Below are 18,126 nucleotides of genomic sequence, written 5' to 3'. Positions count from 1 at the left end.
AGACGAGATTGGAAAACGATGGAACGGGTTGCAGCAGGAATTCAAAGTTTGTGTGAGTATGTATGCACTCGTGAGCATGGGTAAACCCGCGTCTCAATGACTCAATGGGGTATTCCGAACGTGCGTGAGTTTGTACGTACGTCTCGTCCAATCAATGAGTCATGCGCACGTGACAGGTTGCTCGTGCGCACCTATTGCTGATCTTCGATTGGGCGGAAAGTAAAAGAGATTCGGAGTTCTCTTTCGCTCCCTTCTCTCTTGCCCTCTTTAGTCCCATCTCTCATGTGATCATTTCTTCCTGTCTTATATTCGGCGACAGCGATAGTTGTAGTAGTAGCAGGAGCAAAAGCAGCAACAGCGCAGCTGTGGTGCCGTGTCAGATCGGCTATATATGTTTTCCCATCTCACTGCCACTGTTGTTGTTGCAGATAGCGCTCCCGACAGAAACAGCAGTAGCACACATTCACGTCTAACCGACAGTGAAGCTGGTTTCTTCCTTCTTCCCCGGTTGTTGCTCTTCTCCCCGTCCCAAAAATGTTTGGTCTGGTGTGGTGCGTGGGTGTATGAAGTTCATCAAGCCTCCATTTCTGAATGCGGAAAGAGGGGATTGTTTGCGAATTTACCGTCTTTTTTTTTTCATTCTAAAACCCGTGCTGACTGATGCACATTCAATCAACAAATTATGTAATTTTTAATCAACAAGTCTTCACATTCATTGGGCTGTATTCAACCAGTCAGCTGACCCATGGATTGGGCTTTGCAAGGGGCTGATTTAGTCCCCTTCGATGGTGGTTTATTGATTGGGCATCGAAGCGCACTGGAGGTTGAGATCCAATCACCTGTGAGCGCGTAGGCTGAGTACAGTTTAGAGATGATTGTTTTTCGCTAATTAATCTAATTGGTTGTCTGCCTACTGTTTTTTTTTTCTAATTTAGAAGCTCGTTACGCCTCTAGTCAACTGACATGACATAATTTGTCGAACGCCACTGGTATAGATCCCTTCCAACCTCTACAATTGCGTTTGTCACTGGCACAAATTCCCCTCACTTTCTCTGTTTATCAGCCCCTTGCCACTCTACCGCTCCAAGTTCCTGGTCTATCTAATCAGTCGGCGAGCAACATGCGCGCACATAGTATGAGCTTGACCGATAGGACACTGGTAGGAATAAATCAGTAGTGTTTACCGCAAGGCAAAGAAGACAAGGGAAGGAAGGTGGATGGCTCCGTAATTTATGACGCAGCCGCGATCATTTGGTATGGGAACTTGGCCGTACGCACGCACATTAATTATTTCCGATCTTCCCTTTCTGTGTCCTGATGTATGTAAGCTTGGTTAACTAGTAAGCCAAGGAGTAAGCTACTTAGCTTGTTGGGCAAGCAGGCAAATAGCTAGTTAGGCAGGCGGGTGGGCAAGTAGGCAATTTTCTGTTTGCATCAACTGCAGCGTGCATAAGCCCGCTCTCTGGCGGCTCGCTCGTTCCCCTCCTCCTGTTCCTCCACCTTTTCTCTCCCTCTCCAACCCCCGAAACCCGCCATCCCGCCCCGCCCATGGTTCTCGTTCCTCTATTGACGTTCCTTGCTTGCCTACTTGCGTCGGTGCTTGCGTGCGTTCGTGCGTGTGCGCGCACATCAGACGAGCCAGCTAGCGGACGCGTGCATACGTGCGTAGGAGAGGAAGGCGAAATAGGAGGCGATTTTTCGGCTCTCAAAAGTGTATGACAGCTGGTTCTCGAGATGTGATGGTATTTACTCTCGTTCGCCATTTCGCCTGCCGTCCTCCTACCCTTTCCCCCGAGGGAGTGGCCCTGTCGAAATTTCAGTACTGGCCCTGCCTGTCAACTTTGACTCAGCAAATATAGGCGGGCATATAGACGGCGGGAGAGATAGCGGGGGGAGGTGAGGGAGGCGCATGTGCGTCAGAAACGATCAGATCAGCCCAGATCTTAGCCTATCACCACCTCTCGCCGCCTCATGCATCGGGGGCCATGCATGTACGTGTACGACATTATCCAACTCCTGATTTGACTCTATTCAAGAATAATTACGAGAACTGGTTGTTGAAACAGAGGTGCTTTTAAAATTGAATATATTAGTCTTATTTGGTTGGCTTAAATAAATCAACATCATTGCTGAAGAGGCAGGAATTATATCGGGTTTTACTTTTCACCTTTCAGAGACATTTCCGTAGGTTTAGATCCTAATCATTTAGGTTGGAGGATGAAATAGTGCCTTAGGAGAGGCCCAAACAATAACTTGTTTTAGCAAATTCCTGGTTACATGCAGCATGGGTAAGAGTACTTACCGCATTCGAAAATGTTGAAGAATGACTGCCTCAGTCTACCTCAGGTTTTTGTTGATCCAGAATGGAAAATGTCAAAAGGGTTCAGATCGGTCATTGAACTCAAAGAAATTGTGAATACCGAAAGCAAAATTTGAGTCAAGGATAACCAGGCGATTGATTTCCTCCCGAGTTTTCAGATGTTTAATCCGTTTTGGCCAAAATGGGAATATTTTTGTTATTCGTAGGGTGAGCTATTGTCCAGAATGTACACAGGAATAATCAAATGCCAAAATTGACTCCCTAAGTGGATTTGAATACTTGATTTCAGAATTCTAGGTTGGAATTCTAATTTGAATGAGATCCACATCGATGTTTGGAATGCATGTACCATTCCACAACGATCCATTTCTGAGGCCAGTGAAGCAATAGACTTGCAATAAAATTTTGCCACCCTCCCTATAATGAATTTCCCGTTAAAAATGAGTAGTTTACTGAGAAGCACTGAATCTAGGATTCCACTTGATCATGTTTTAGTCGGTGTTATTTTTAATTTTTTTTAACTAAGTTAGACGAGACCAAGTAGATCAAGGCGCCCTCGAGAACATCTCGATCTGGCTCCTGCGTTTTAGAAAGGAAACATATTAATGCATCGGTTTTAAAAGACGTCTTCTCTCTGAGTTTGCTAAAATCAGACAGCCCGACAAGCAAAGTGAATCGGTAAACAAATATTCCTGGTTAATGAAGATATTTTCGGGAACTTAGAAATGTTGGAAATGACCTGGAATTGGAAACGCTCTCTCCCCTTCATACCCCAACCGATTTTCCAGCTCTCACAGTGCCTATCGTAAGAAGCGTTATTATTTTGACATATCTTTGGCAAAAATTCTATCAACAGACAACCATTGATGTCAAGTCTGCTTATCCATTTAATCACCTTGCCATTTAGAATTGGCTTCTTTGCATTTTAAGGATGCTGAAGGCTCATAAATAAGGATGGAATTGCCAGGTGGCTCTCTGCTTTTGACTCACTTTAATCGAGCCATTTCACTATCACAAGGGTGAATCTGTATTGCAACGTCATATTCTTTGATTATGTCGCCTACTTTAAAATAGCCCCTCCAATCCTGCCAATTTTTAATGGGTACGTATCCCCACAAATTTGTTGGCATGACCACTCAGCACTCATCAACGGGTTGTAGATTTCGTTGCAAAGGCCCAAGCTGTTGGGCTTCTCAATTAAGGTAAAAAAGATTCAAGACCTCGAATTTTGACGTCATTGTGAGATTACAACTGCTTGGTCATCTGAGGACGTCCTCCACCTGAAAGTAGATCTCAACGGATTGAAGTTCTTTCTGTTTACGGGAATACCAAGATGATGTGGCTTTACAAGAACTTATTCAACTGCATCAGACTGTATTTGTTTCCGCTAAGTCTACATTACAACGCTGACTTGATACCCGTGTTTATCGGATGACACATCCTCACGTTCAAACCTATGAATGTTGATGTCTTGAGGATACCGATTTCCTAATTTACTTTATTGCAAATAAGCTGTTTCTCCTCCTGTTTCCATTAGTGAGTCTCAGTGATATCTAATAAGAAAAGGAAAATCTATTTTAAATCGCTTATACTACTTTTGAACATGGGAAAGGTTTTCTCACAATCAATAAATGCGTTGAGGGGAAAAAGGAGACAGGATAGTTCTCCCTGCCTGTACCACACAGAAAGCATGCATGCATACACACACACCAGATCTGTGTGTGCGGGTGTCCATGTACGTGTGTTTATACCTTCGTTTCCATCCATCGCTGCTGCCACCACCACCAATCCGTCTTGTTTATCCTGCAACTGGATCACCTAAATGCCTGGTTCAGGGACTAACCACCCCTTGAGCCTGCCTACCCTCCTGCCTTTCCGAATATCGGTAAACGTGTGTACTTGCTGGGCCAAGCCATCTTGCCAGCTAAATAGCTAAAGAACATGAAAGCCAGTCAGTCTCTCATCGATTCATCCGTCTCTCTCCGTCTTGTTACCTAGTGTTCAAGGTGCCGCATGGAGCGCCAGCGAGCTCACCGCACGCCAAACGTTCCACACTATCTGTGGACGGGATAATCAATAATTCAGCGGCAGCGGCTGCTGCTGCGGCCGCCGCCGCTTCCGCTTCCAATGCTTACGCCGCAGGACTGCAGGCGGCCGCGGCGGCAGCTATCGGGTTGGGGCAGCTGGCAGACCTTTCGGCGGTCTATCGCCAAGCAACTGCGGCGGATCAGGTGAGTGTTGCTTGGGTTCAAGATGTGCAAAGTTTTATCAATCTATCAATACTTCAACGCCCTTTTTAAGTTTAACTCCAAAAGTATTTTTGAAATTTCAATAAGCCAAGCACCTTGCTGTTTATTTGCACTTGTGGCGACACTAAGATCATCGTTTGGTGACTGTCGTCAACAAACAGACCAGGAATATAGGATAATTATTGATGCCTCGCAAGATGGCTGAGAATAGTCAGATCTTCCACATTGTGCTTGATTACTTTTAATTTTTGCAAAAACACGGATTTGAGACACTCTCTGCTCATTTGACTACAATCTGCTTGGATTACCACGCCAACTGTCTTCAGTCTTAGCTCTTTCGTCGAAGGTCTATTTCAGTTTAACCTGAAGCACAAGGCTATCCAATCCTTCTCCCACTAATGTAGTATTCTGGTTACTCCATAGACAGGATTTTAGCACCATCATAGGGGCCAAACCGCAGGATAATGAAGCGGTTTGAGTCTTGTCAAACAGTCTTGAATCCCATGGATTCCCCTTAGGCGAAAGACCTCCTTTGAAGTTGTGTTAATCCTTCCAAGTCTGTAAGTACTAAAAGTGACAGACTACCTCTGGGTCATCGGTGTAGTCCCGAGGTAATTTTAAAGGTGCTATGCAATGGAAAGCCATATTGGGAACGTGCAAAACAGCTGGAAACAGCATTAGCAAGGCCCAATTCTGTCCGTCTGACTGGTAATATCACTGGAATCACAGACTACACCAACGCAGCAAACGAAAGGTACACAATAACAAGATTAAAACAGTCGCGATGGCGATCTACACGAGTTTGTACTGTAGACGGCAGCATCAAAACACTAGCCATACTATTGATCAGTCAAAGGATAGATGGGTGTTTACCAGTAGGAGTATGGCCAAAGGAACCCAGTCTCGTAGCCACAGCTACGATGATGATGTTGCAAAAAAAACAACATCGAGGGGATAGAGACCTTCAGAAGCGTGTACGCGCGCGTACATCGATTATGGGCGTGCGTGCGTCCATGGACACGCACGTGTATGCGTGTCGTTCGTCCGACCGACCGACCGACCGACAGTCCGTCCGTTCCACCCTACTCAATTAGTGAGTGCCTGCGCGCTCGCCTGTCTGTCTCACTGCCCCTTTCCTCTCGTTGCGCTCTGGTCTCGTCTGTCTGCTTTTCTTGTCCTCTCTCTCCACTCTCTGTCGGTAGGTTGGTCGGTGGCTTTAGTGCGCGTGTACACGCGCGCGGTATTACTCAAAGTGCGGAGCGCAGGGGAAAAAAAAGCGAAAACGGGCGGGCATGCACGCACGCGAGCTTGAAAAAGAATCGCATCTCACTGATACCCATCGGTGGTTGTGTTCGCGCGTGTGGCTATGATTCTTTCGCTCTTCCCTCTCGCTCTCGTGACTGCTGGTTGCTATGATTATTAAAGTGTCGCTTCAACGTTACTCCTGTCTGTTATTATGCATATAAGCTCAGATTTGCCATTACGATTGTTTTACAAAAGGGCCGGTAGGCTACTAGCTTGGGGCATGGCATAAATAAGGCACCATGTCACCAGCGCAGGGGCCTGAAGCACTGGAAACTGGGACCACCTGTGCGATGGAAATAACGGTTCCAAAAAGTAGATGAAATCAGTGTAGATTTAATCTCATAGTTGATGCTTCGACTGCTCATTGGCCTCACATTCCATAGACAGTCACCGCCTGCAAAGCTGTCTACTCAGTCCGACCTTGAAATCAACAAAGGGTTGATTTACTCCAATCTCATTGGAATCGGTGCTCCGCAGTCTGAGTCACACCTCCAAGGTCTATGTTCAGGATCTACCTAGGGTTTGGAGTCACCAGTGCGTGTATGAAAAGTGAATAATTTTCATTCAAACTTAGCTCACTCACCATGACTGGATGTGCCTGTGTTGATGAATAGAGTCAAGGGGGGAAGCGTCTTTGTGAGTCAGCTGAATGTACGTGCGTGCAAAGGCTTGTTAGTTTGACTGACGGAGCTGAGCTGGGCTGCTGTTGTTGATGCTAGCGCATTTGATGGAGGTGGTGGCTTTGTTGATGGAACCTTTCCTCTCTTCATCCGGTGTAGTCTTGAATAGGTGCAAGCATGCGTAGATGATTGAAGAGTATAAATTGTTTCGATGTCATAGCCACGAGGCGTATCCGACCTTTTACACTGGAACCGGAGGCAGTATTTGAAGCTTGGGACATCCCATTCATTCATGGAAAACTGGAACGTCTATCCACGAATTATCGATGTTTCACTCATCCTCGTTGTTTCTGTTCATTCATCAAACCACCCGTCTTATTGTTAATACCTGATTTATCCACCAAGTTTGGACCCATCATTCCCTGGCATATTCACCATTGATTCGTCTATCAATCATCCTAACCGCCTGATTATCTAAACTTGACAAATTTATCCATCCATCTGTTATGCATCCATATACAGAATCATTTATCCGCCTTGAAGCCATTAATTCATTGCTGACACGCCATTGAGTCCATCTCTTTAGCACCCATCCATCCATTCGTTCACCAAACCAATTATCAATCCACCTATTTATCCCTTAATTACCTTCCTGTCGAAATAAACATCGAACAAATTAGAAAGTATGCCTTCACCTTCGTGCCATAGGTACACCCATTTCATCTTTTATTTAAACTGCGATTCATTCACTCCAAACGTCTAATCTTACATCTATGGGGAATCCTACAATTATAAATTTTATTTCCTTTTTTCACTGAGTTTCTTGCTATTTGTTGTGAATATCGAGAAACCATGAGGCCAATCACTTCTTCTCAGTACCATCTTGCGATAAGACAAAATTATGTTCAAGGATTCCTTGTTTCATTGCATCACTAATCATCCTGTACAACTGGGTCACTAATGCCAGGTGTGTGCTACTTAAAATTGCTGGTATTTTTCACCTACTCTAATGAGGAGCGATTTTGTCTAAAAGCTGACTGTTGTCCAACTTGTTTCAAATAGGTGTATTTTTACCTCAACTTTTCCTTGATTTACACTAATCATTTTGACTAGATTTAGATGTGTGCCAACATTAAGCTTCAGTGTTGGCTTCCTATCTACCTATCTGTTATCGCATGGGTACAAAAATGTGTTTCTGGTACCATCAAACTTTTACCTTATCCTCACTACTATTTAATGTCATTGTCATCTCCCTCATTCATCAATAACGAATTAAGTTTTTAGTCAAGTTTTACTAAAGCTGATGAAATCAGTAAGTAAATCGTCAGCTCTTTGATTACATAATCAAACGGTAGCTGATCATGACCTATTCCGTGTTGTTCCGCATTCTCGACTAGCTAAAACAAGCCGATTCTCATGAACGATACCAATTAGTAACCCCCGAACCGATTGAATTAATAGATTTCATCCATCAGATAGAATCAAACAAAAGCTGATTACTTCAATGCCTTGATTCCTCGTAATTTTTGTCTTACCTCTTGCCTGCCTGTTTCGCGGTGTTTGTGAGACAAGTCGGTTAGGAAGCGGGCAAGCAGGAGAGCGGGAAGAGCACTAGCCACGTAGAGTTGACATAGCCGCGCGACAAAAACGACCGACAGGAAGAGAGAGAGCGGGCGACCAGCAAGTGAACTAAACAAGCAAATGAATGAGAGACATAGATGAGCGCGCGCGCGGGTTTTTTTGAACAAGTGCACCGGTCGCGAACGAGAAGAGAAGAATATGAGAGAATGTCACGCAGGCATACCCCCGAGGCTTTTTGTTTGGTTTCCCCCTCTCCTCCCAATGGGTAGAAGGAGAAGGGGGATAATCTTATTCCTAACTGTAGCCTCGTGGTATTGGTCTTCTGACAGTCTGTGTGCTTTTGTGTTTACTTCTGGTGCTCTGCCAGCAGTAACAATCATTGGAATTGAATGCAAGTGAGCTTCTGATAAACAGGTTGATTGATTAACCTATGCCGACTGCTGGTAGTACATTCCTGTGGAGAAGTTAGAATCTCCAGTGGCGAAATCAAAGTCGTCCAACCTTGCTTTAGATTTTTTTTACGGGCAAGTGGTATCTGCAACTTGGGAACATCGACCGCTCCCAAGCCGTGTGATGACTTCTAATTTTGGTTGTGATGGAAGCGAGTCTTTAATTCTCCATCCATTGATTCCCTCAGTTCAATCACTCATTTATCCACTCACCCTGGATCTATTTTTCCAGCCAACCATCTCAAAACTGTCCATTTGCTCATCTGCACATTCGCTCTGAAAATATCCACCTCGAATCTACCAACCCGTTCATCCATTTATTTTCTCAAGTTTGTCCATTCCTTTGTCCACCCGCTTCTCTGTATTCTTTCTTTCGCCTATCCTGGAGTTGTCTTCTATCTTTCCATTTGCTTACTGTGGAAGCATCCACCTTTTTACCCATCACGGCATCACCTGTCTATCTTGTGCACGCCAACTTATCTAATCTGGATCTCTTCAAATAACCCAAAAATGGCGGTGTGATTCGCGTTTCTTGGCTTTTTAACATTTATCTTTTTTGTTAAAATGACTGATTTAAATTTGCTACTCTGGAATCAGAAAAACAAATAGAAACACTTAGGATATTCAATATGCACTCTCGAGTCGTGGTTAAGCTTCCGACGTTAATTTTAACCGACTTCTTTGGTACAGAGGTAACAAATCCACTGCTTTGTTTTTAAACTCAAATCCCTGGCTGCTTTTGGAGTCCGCATTCCAAATAAACCTCAAACTGGTTCAATTGTGAAAATGATTTCATATAAACTCGTGAATTTTGGTGTGTTCTCGCCCTTGCATCGCTAAAATCCCGCCTATTTGAAAGACTTCTCTTTTTCTTTTCACCTCGTTAGGAATTTTTCACCCAATTACAGCCAAAGTCATGGTGGGTACCCACAGTGGTCTCCACCCAAAACTGAGAATACCGTCTTAACATGCTTACTACACGGTATACCTTGTTTCAGCAACAGAGTCCAAAAACTCAGGACTGACGAGGCGTGTTTTTGGTTTTTTTTTTCTAGCGTGGTGCACAAGTGAACTAGTCGCGTACCCACCTAGAAATTTCGTGTACTCTTCTGGAATAAGTTTGACGTTGGAAAAAAAAGCACACCTGTCTCCTTGACATGTAATAAGATACACTGAGAGGTAGAGCTGATACCTTGACTCGGTTTTCACACGAGGTAGAGACTGGAAATTGACAGACTGCGACGACGCCTGGTAGCTTTGTCATCGTATCTGATGCCATTGTTACTAACCTCTACAATGCGACTTTGATAAAACAGGCAGTACAAGTACTCGTTGACCTTATTCTCTGCTGCCACAATCAGTTATTAACTGTGGAAGAGATAAAAAATGCTGCGTTGGTCTTTTTTATCCTCCCATTATAGAGAGTTTGAGTCATCCTTTATCGAAGAGTTGTTGTTGAATGAGATGCAAGTTTATTGTGAAACGCACTGGCAAAAATCCGTTCAACTTGTAAGTCGGAAGTGTTAAGTAAAATCACTTCTCCTTTTCTACAAGAATTTCATCACAAACTTTCTAATTTTTGTCAACGATCAGTTAGCAGGTACGCAACTCAGAATAATGTCACATTGGTAGTCTTCTTGCCTCATCAAAGCTAGTTCAATTTACCCGCATTTGTTACTCAAGAAGGCGGATCGAGGGGTGTTAATGCTGCCAGATTATGAGGTGTATCCGTCTGGAAGAAGCCTTTTTATTACCCCAGAGACGAGTAGCAAAGAGGTGCTGCGACCAGCGTAGGAGAGAACGCGTGAGGTTCAGATCACAGGCGATCTGCTGTATCACTTTGATTACTCTCCTATATGGTTGAATGAACCATGGTCGCTCTCAAAGGCTCTTCCGAAAGCTCTCTTACAGCCATATTTCTTAGGAATACTCTTTTATGAACCTAAATTTAGTTATCCCTAGTAGGTGCCTTTCTCCTATAGCAACTTTCTGATCTGATTAGACAGTGGTGCCAACTGTCTTTTAAAATGGATTATTCACCCGCCGTCTATTCAGAACATTATTGAGGGTTGGCGAAAGCAAAGGACCATTTTTAATACTTCTAGTAAAACTTTCTGGTTTCACCGGCCTATCACTTGTTATTACATCACTCGACTCTGCGTAGTAAATTTAAACCACATTTTAGAGACGTGTGCAAGTTGAGATTTCACAGAGACCTCTTCCCTCTCCTCTTTTTTTTCAGTAATACAATTTTCTCACCATTTCTTCATTTTCAACACCACCGACTGACTGACTACCTGTTAGCCTGCACACCGTTGCGTCACCAGCACAGCACATGCACACTAGGGGGAGATCAGCGGCAGTGGGATGGAGAAGTTGGCGGACTTTTGTCCCTCCTTTCTCAAGTCTTACTTCTCATTACTATTATCGCCAGTGTCACTGCCGCTGCATGCGTCAATCCAGTGTTTGTGTGAGCTAGGGAGCAAGTAAAACTAACGATCGGTGATTGACGGGCCATTGTTGTGCTAAGATTCAAACACTAAATTCGCGGCAACGCGTTTTAACGCGAACGCTTACTGTGGTGGGTGGCACCTAAAGAACCCGTGTCAATCCTTCTTCCTGTAGACATATGAATTTGGAAGTGAAGTTTAATTTGAAGGACCGAGAAATTAAGCAAGATTTAATTGGAACGTTAAAGACAATGTTTTGGTTAACGTTCCGCTTGTCGTTGGGTGTGATGCAGAACATTTCCACAGCCGTTCACGGAGGTTGACTTTCTTCGGTGACAATCAGTCTGAAGCAATGACGAGGTGTCAAGCACGTCTTAAGATGCCCAAATCGACCCTGACGACTAAGACGTTAGGGTTTGGAAGAAGCCTAGCCGTCAGCTTAAAGAGCCGCCGTTATAGGGGTTGGTGTAGCCAAACCACCCTACCAACGTCGTGGAGGTCTATTTGCGGGGTTTGAAAGAGTCTTTGAAAGGATGTGTTCATTTTAAAATTTGACAGATGTGACATAAATCGTTTCTTTTATGGTGGATTTCTATCCTCGAGATTCCACAATGAAATGGCTAGCCCATTCTGATTTAATGTCAGCTAGGAAGCTGGAACACAAAGGAGTTCTTCAAACTCTTCGGTCCTTTAGATTAATCCAGCATTTACTTATGAAGGGTCAATCATGACTGAATGAGAACTGACCTAGCGACATGAGTAACTCTGTTGGATTGTGAAAATCGCCTACTCACACCAGTCGTATGCACACGGCTCTGGAAGTGAAGTATATCGACATGTGGACGAATTCTGATGAATTTCAATCTTCGTTAACTCTTCATTTTAGTCATTCGCATGGATCCATTTGTGCTTCTTTTTTGCACGATGCCATAATGTAAACTGTCGATGCTTAAAAGCCGTGGGAAATGATTGAAGATTTAGTTAGTTAGCTACAACCCGAGATATGTCGGTTTAGGAGGAATTGAGCTTAGTTAGCGATTGCGATGGCCCTCACCCTCCCTTTCCGAGGTTTCAATGGGTCCACAACCTCTTTGCCAGACGCATTACAAGGAACCATCTCCTAGGCGCCACTTAAGGTTAGGAGAGGCTTGACGGTTTGCTTCTAAAATAAGCAACATTTAGTCGGTCCTTGGATCTGCATTTTGATTTAATTCTGCTTTTCCAAATCATTGCCATTTCAATGCTACCCGGTCGTCTGCCTCAGGCTAATATCGTCGCTAAGCACTCTGATCTTGTTCTCTGTATTCACGCCATTATAAATATTTTTAACTTGTTCAAATTCAGTCTAGTTTTATTGTTAAGTAAAGATCCTTTTTTCAACGATCCATCTGTTATAACTCGTTATTCAGTCATCGAGACCTGATACATCCGAGTTATTTTCTGAAGACGCTGTAAGGCAGTTTTGCAAGAAGCAAATAGAAGTGTTAAAAGGCGAATTAGTAGCAGAGCCTCACACCATCATGGAAGCTGGCTCTCCAAAGGGATTGACAAGAGCTGCCTTGCAAACAAACCTTTGTCTGCTTTCAATCTACTTTAAAAGGAACTAAAAACTGGAGATATCAATTTGCGCTTCAGGGAAGGACATCTAGGGGCCAACTGTATGGAGGCACTACTTGACATGAATGACTTTTGATTTGACTAAAACCTAGGCATACATAGGCACACAGGAAGACAACCATTCAGAGCAATCAATCATTGGCTAACGGTGAAAGGCATGATTAATGTTTTCGCACACATGGGTTGGGCCGGGTGCTATGTCTAGCGTGTGTCTGTGTCCGTGTATATGTGTGTGTGTGTGAGTGTGCAGACGTGTGCATGTCTGCATGCATGTGTGTAGATGCTAGCATGTAGACTTGCACGTTCTCCGGACCCCTCGACAGTCTGACCAATCTATTAACCGACCGCCCATCCATTCGCCTACCCGCCCGCCTACCCACTCATTCGCCTGCCACACAACAATGCTGCTAATTTATTACCGAATTCGTCATTTCGTGCGCACTTGCAAACTGCGCTACTTGACAGTTGGTGATGTGACGCAGCCTTGTCTACGACACTGCTTACATTACACACTTATTGCCCATTTAATTAAAAGTCAGATGTGGGGTTTAGCTTTATCTGCAGCGCTTTGCTCCTGAAATATCGATGTATGGAATAAATGGAGGACTGAGAAGATCCACGTACAATTTTGCTACGCCTTGTTTCAATCCTTTATCTCTACTTCGTTGCCATTTTATTGCTGTCCAATTTGGGTTGTTTATGTATATGCGGAAAAATGTAGCGGCCTCAGATTATTGCACACAATTCACTGTTCTCACCTTAGTATTGTATGCATTTCGATTCTTCCAAATCGTCTTTATGTCCATGAAAGGGGATTATCCGAACCATGCGAATGGGATGTGGTTTCGATGATTTTTTTGTCATGAGTCGGCACACATGCAATGTCTGATTCCTTTGTTTTATTCCGTGTACTAAAGCTAAAATGTCCCCTTTTGTGGGAATTTTTCGGTATTATCACTAGTATCACGACTGAGTTACCCTCGAAGGTGTTTTAAGGCAAAGGCGTTTGGAAGTAAAGTTGTAGGTTAAGTGGCTGTAGTCTGGTTGACTTGCGGAGTACTGAGGATGCCCATGTCATAGTAAGCATCCGAGTGAAACACCTCCCATCATGCATTCACTGTCGTCCTTTGTGGCTAGTGCTCCTCCACTCCGTTCGCCGCAACAGGATTAGGGTGATTCCAAGTCAACGTTGAGATAGGAACAGGGACCATACAGGTCTTTTTTGTCACGATGCAAACACCTCCAAATTTAATAGTAATTGTGCATTTCGAAGTTTTCGATACGGTTTGTCTGTCTCACACTGCGGTTTACTTCGGGGTGCAAAGCATTTGGTTCTACATTATGCTCCTCTACTGCAGTGAGCGCATTTCGTATACTAGGCGATTTTTATTGAGGAAACACTTAAAAGCAAACTCTATTCAGTAAATAATTTTACCCCTCTTTTAAAACTTGCTGCTTATTAAGTACATACGTTATATTTGGGGGAATTGGCAGCCTCTACTGAATTTCTTATATCAGTAGTACAGACAGAGGAAGGAAGGTAAATGGGTGAGGACACAGCTGGCACAATTTATGCATGTTTACATGGCCATTTAGGAAGGCAGGGAGACATTTTAAAAGTGCACGACATGTGATGATGGACACGCGATGATGGGGTAGAGGGAAGAGAGGAGGAGAATTGCGGCTGAGGAGGAGCCAAAGGGGAAGAGAAGAGTAATTGGCCAGCAATTTTCATCGTCGCCAGCATCATGACATGACAGTGCTTGTTACACCGGATTCTAAAGGGATATTGTGAGGCGGGCCTGCTTCTGTCCCTTAGCTGTCCAAAAATGCAATTAGCTCCAGATTAAAATATCCACCTATTTAAGGTATATATACACAAGAAAGTTTCCATTATTGAATTGCTGCATACATAAATGGACTTGAGTATGTGTAAACAGTGGTGATTTAACCTTTTGTTCGTTCATTCCTCCTCTATCCATTCATCTATACAGAACCTATGGAATTTACTTGCGTATCCATACATTCATCCACTATTCCATTGGCCCGTCTATTCACGCATTTCATATTGAATGAGCTTATTAAGTAGCAATCTATCCTATATCACTTATTTGGTTTCCATCCGTTTCTCAAAACACATCTATCTTGTCATTAATCCATCCCTCCCAGATATCTTTATATATCTACCCAATCATCTAATTTACTCTGTCATTTCTCAGTCTATTATTCATCCCTTTCCACCGTGTCCAACCCCATCCATTCATCCAGTCGAGATCTGTCTCAAGTCCATCCATCTGTTCCACATCCTTTCATTATGTATTCGTGTATTCCCTTTTCGTCCTTTTATCAATCGTTGCGTATCCATCCCTTCATTCGATTTTATGGAGATCTAGCACTGTTGATCTTCAGAGTGAACCAAACCAACCTTCCTGTTTGGAAACCATATTTACTACCGAAATTCACCCTTGAAGTCTCGGCCACCTCAAAACGAGTGTGGGAATCTGACCATATTACCGAGATGTCATAGAAACAGGTCCAGTGCTTGATTAATGTGCTCGCAGGTCGACGGCATTAGCGGCATTTGTGGGAATGTTTGCCTTAATCGTGCGTCCCCTCTCCAAAAACTTGGGTCACCTTTTTGCCATGGTTAATCGCCAAGGCATGGGGTCAATACCCACATCTATCACACATCTGACCTCTTCTCGTGAATGACATTTGAGACGAACCTCAGTAAGAGGTCAGTGAAACGAGCTTCTAGCATGTTGAAGGCATTCTATTTCTCCCTTGTTTTGCTGTTAAGGCTACTTGTTAGTGGAGGTGACTGACCATCGCCTTAACCTTAAAAAAAAAAAAAAAAGAAAAATTCCACTCAGGGGGAAGTAGGTATAGTAATGTATGGCTAGCTTAAGGGTATCAACTATCTCCTCCAAGTGCTTTTAGCTTATTTACTCCACTACTCACCTTGGTTGCACTTCAAGTCTGTCTCCCGCATTAATGCTGTCTATTTGAGGGATATCTCTTAACTGCACTAATTTACATTCATTAACTAGCCGCACCCTCGTCTTGCCAGACACTTGAGCTATCTCTACCGACGAGTTTTGAAGCAAGGCATGTTTACAAATTTTATCAACGACAAGATACTACTTATTAATGATTTGTGACGTTAGTAGTAGGACAGTGAAGGAGAAAATTTTTAACAACCTCCTAACTCGGAACCTAGAGGTAATCAGACAGCAAATACGTTGTGATGGAGGGTTATAATCTAGGGTCTCTGCTGTTAGTACTGGCAACGGCAGTAACAACACCAGTGCTACAGAATTGCAGACTTTTTTACGAGCCATGGCAGCAGCAGCAACAACAGCATGGGGAAAGTAGGAAGTACATACATGCACACGTAAATGAATGAACGTATTGGATAAATGAAGGCGTGTGTGTGTGTGTGTATTCTCGTCGTGGTGGTTTTTTCTGCCCTCCTTCCTCCTCCTTGCTCGTCTTGCTCTCTCTCATCCAAATTAGCCAAAAAAATGTGTGCTTACCTGCATGCATTATGTCTGAGTGTATGTATGTGGATGAGGGAGGCAATGGGATTTTACCACTTCTGGTAGTGCTACTGCTTCTGGTCAAGATGATGGTTCTGCCATTCCCTAAACCACTTACATGCGCCTCACAAGCTGATTTAATAATTCAAAAGCTTGATTAAAAGTAACTGAGCTATCTGATGCCACTCCCCCCCCCTCTACCCTGTCTAGGTTGTTTGTCTGCGGATCTTTTTCCTTCCTATTTATTTTGTTTGCAAAACTAGGTTTTGAGTCTGTGCACTATTTCAAAGGTACGATAAGTCAAGCTACTGGCATCACGGCTAACATTTTTATGATGATTAATAGCACAGCAAAAACTTTGTGATGTGATGATATTTTGTAAAAAGTCGCTGTCAAAAGCATCTGCAGGAACAGAGTAATTCACTATTGCATCGGCTATTGAACTTTTTGATTAACAAAGTGGGCCTGTGAAGGAAAAAAGTCGAAGTTGTGTACCCTAAACTAAAATTGACAGTATCGCTCGCTCAAACACATAAACAAAGACCACTGTAGACGAAATTTTGGTCATGCGCGTTAGGTCGAAAAAAAAGCTCCATTCGATGGTATTAGTTGTCACGATACAGCCAGAATGATAGATGCGTTGAACGTTTGGCGGCAGTGGCAGAGGAATGATAGGCCATTTAACCCTCTTCAATTGATAAAACTAAGTTAGGTTTAAGTGTTTACTTAAGGCTTCCTGTTTGTGTTTAGATGGAGAAGACGGCGAATCGGATGTATGGAAGCCTACTGTCACCGGGACTGATCGGTTCCTTTGGAGGCTTTATGCCCGCACCGCCTCCACCACCGTCGAACATCTACGATCTGACGGCATTTCAACAACAGCAACAGCAGCATCAGCAGCAACGCCTTCTACAACAACAACAACAACAGCAGCAGCAGCAGCACCAGCAGCGACAACAACGACCCTCTTCCAATTCGGCCACCTCCACCTCTTCTACTTCAGGCTCCTCTGCCACGCCTTCCACAACTTCGGCGTCCGGCAGCGGCAGTGGTGCTGGCGTCGGCAGTGTCGATGCTTGGTCCCCCTCCTCCACCTCTTCCGCCTCCGCTCTTCATTCCGAACTATTTAATGCTGCCAGTGAGTGTCTCTTATTTGTGCCTCCCTGTTTAATCACTTCTGTCGATTTGAATTGCTAAAAATTGACTCCTGGAGGTTGACTGGAGAACTTGCATCTTAGTAGACGCCGAGTCATCACAGACACGTTCCATCAAAATCATCTTCACTAAGTTGCACATCAGCGTAGTACCACCATGGAGGCATCCAATTTCATCCATGCTGCTTGCTAAAGCAGTTCTGTCAACCACCTCTGATCAGCGGTCACATTCGTGCCCCCTGGTCAATCCATCAGTCTTCCGCACGTCATTCAGGATTGAAGAATGGGATAACAAGCGGTTTTATTCAATTCCCCTTTTGTACATTCGCGTGCGTACATTCTTGCGTGCGTTTTTAATTTCCCGCATCTCAGATACTTTCTCACTCTCGCTGCCTTTCTCTTTTCCATTTATTTTTCTGACGAAACTAGCAACTAGCGGGCGTGGGACGTCTCACACTGAGCGTGTACATGCAGGAAAGGGAAAAAAAGGCTTTCTCTGTCTTTTTGCATCACTTTGGTTCCCAGTTTCTTTCCCAGCTTTTGATTGAGAGTAGTTTGATTATATAGCGATTGGACAATTGGTTATTTTTTCTGGAGAAAATTTAGGTATTCTTCAGAAATGTTTACTGGGTTTGATCTCTGTGGAGAAAAATTTATGCGGTAGCTTTTCTCCATATCAGGGAACAAATAAGAAATACAAACATGGAGGGATCGGACTTAAGCTTCCCAATTTATGTGATAGAGGTAATGTTATGGAATGCTCGAAAGGGAGAAAAAGAGTGCAAGGATCGTTAGGCCCTAGGTCGTCTGATAGGCTACTGTACCATCCCGTATCCATCCCG

At 43.7% G+C, this 18,126-nt stretch overlaps 3 protein-coding genes across 3 annotated transcripts in view; 2 read left to right on the top strand and 1 right to left on the bottom strand. All coding sequences in view use genetic code 11, as the record gives it.

Moving 5' to 3' along the window:
- Positions 1-745: 745 nt before the first annotated feature.
- On the top strand, positions 746-5,105 carry EGR_05132 (hypothetical protein; the record flags this gene model as incomplete). Its single annotated transcript, XM_024494381.1, has 5 exons — positions 746-841; positions 1,064-1,133; positions 1,445-1,612; positions 4,319-4,551; positions 5,088-5,105. The coding sequence occupies 5 exons, from the start codon at positions 746-748 to the stop codon at positions 5,103-5,105; spliced, it is 585 nt and encodes a 194-aa protein (XP_024351167.1).
- Positions 5,106-6,546: 1,441 nt separating this feature from the next.
- EGR_05131 (hypothetical protein) lies at positions 6,547-14,338 on the bottom strand (the record flags this gene model as incomplete). Its single annotated transcript, XM_024494380.1, has 3 exons — positions 6,547-6,654; positions 8,030-8,183; positions 14,217-14,338. The coding sequence occupies 3 exons, from the start codon at positions 14,336-14,338 to the stop codon at positions 6,547-6,549; spliced, it is 384 nt and encodes a 127-aa protein (XP_024351166.1).
- Positions 14,339-16,880: 2,542 nt separating this feature from the next.
- The window catches only part of EGR_05130 (hypothetical protein), a gene marked incomplete at both ends in the record, with an annotated part of 2,510 nt that continues 1,264 nt past the window's right edge, over positions 16,881-18,126 (top strand). The window contains one exon of the mRNA XM_024494379.1: positions 16,881-17,268. Within this exon, the coding sequence (XP_024351165.1) occupies positions 16,881-17,268 (388 nt within the window). The remainder of the gene's footprint in view (positions 17,269-18,126) is intronic.

Source organism: Echinococcus granulosus (assembly GCF_000524195.1).
Source record: "Echinococcus granulosus chromosome Unknown EG_S00036, whole genome shotgun sequence".
Lineage (NCBI taxonomy): Eukaryota > Metazoa > Platyhelminthes > Cestoda > Cyclophyllidea > Taeniidae > Echinococcus > Echinococcus granulosus.
This window is presented reverse-complemented; position numbering and strand designations above follow the sequence as displayed.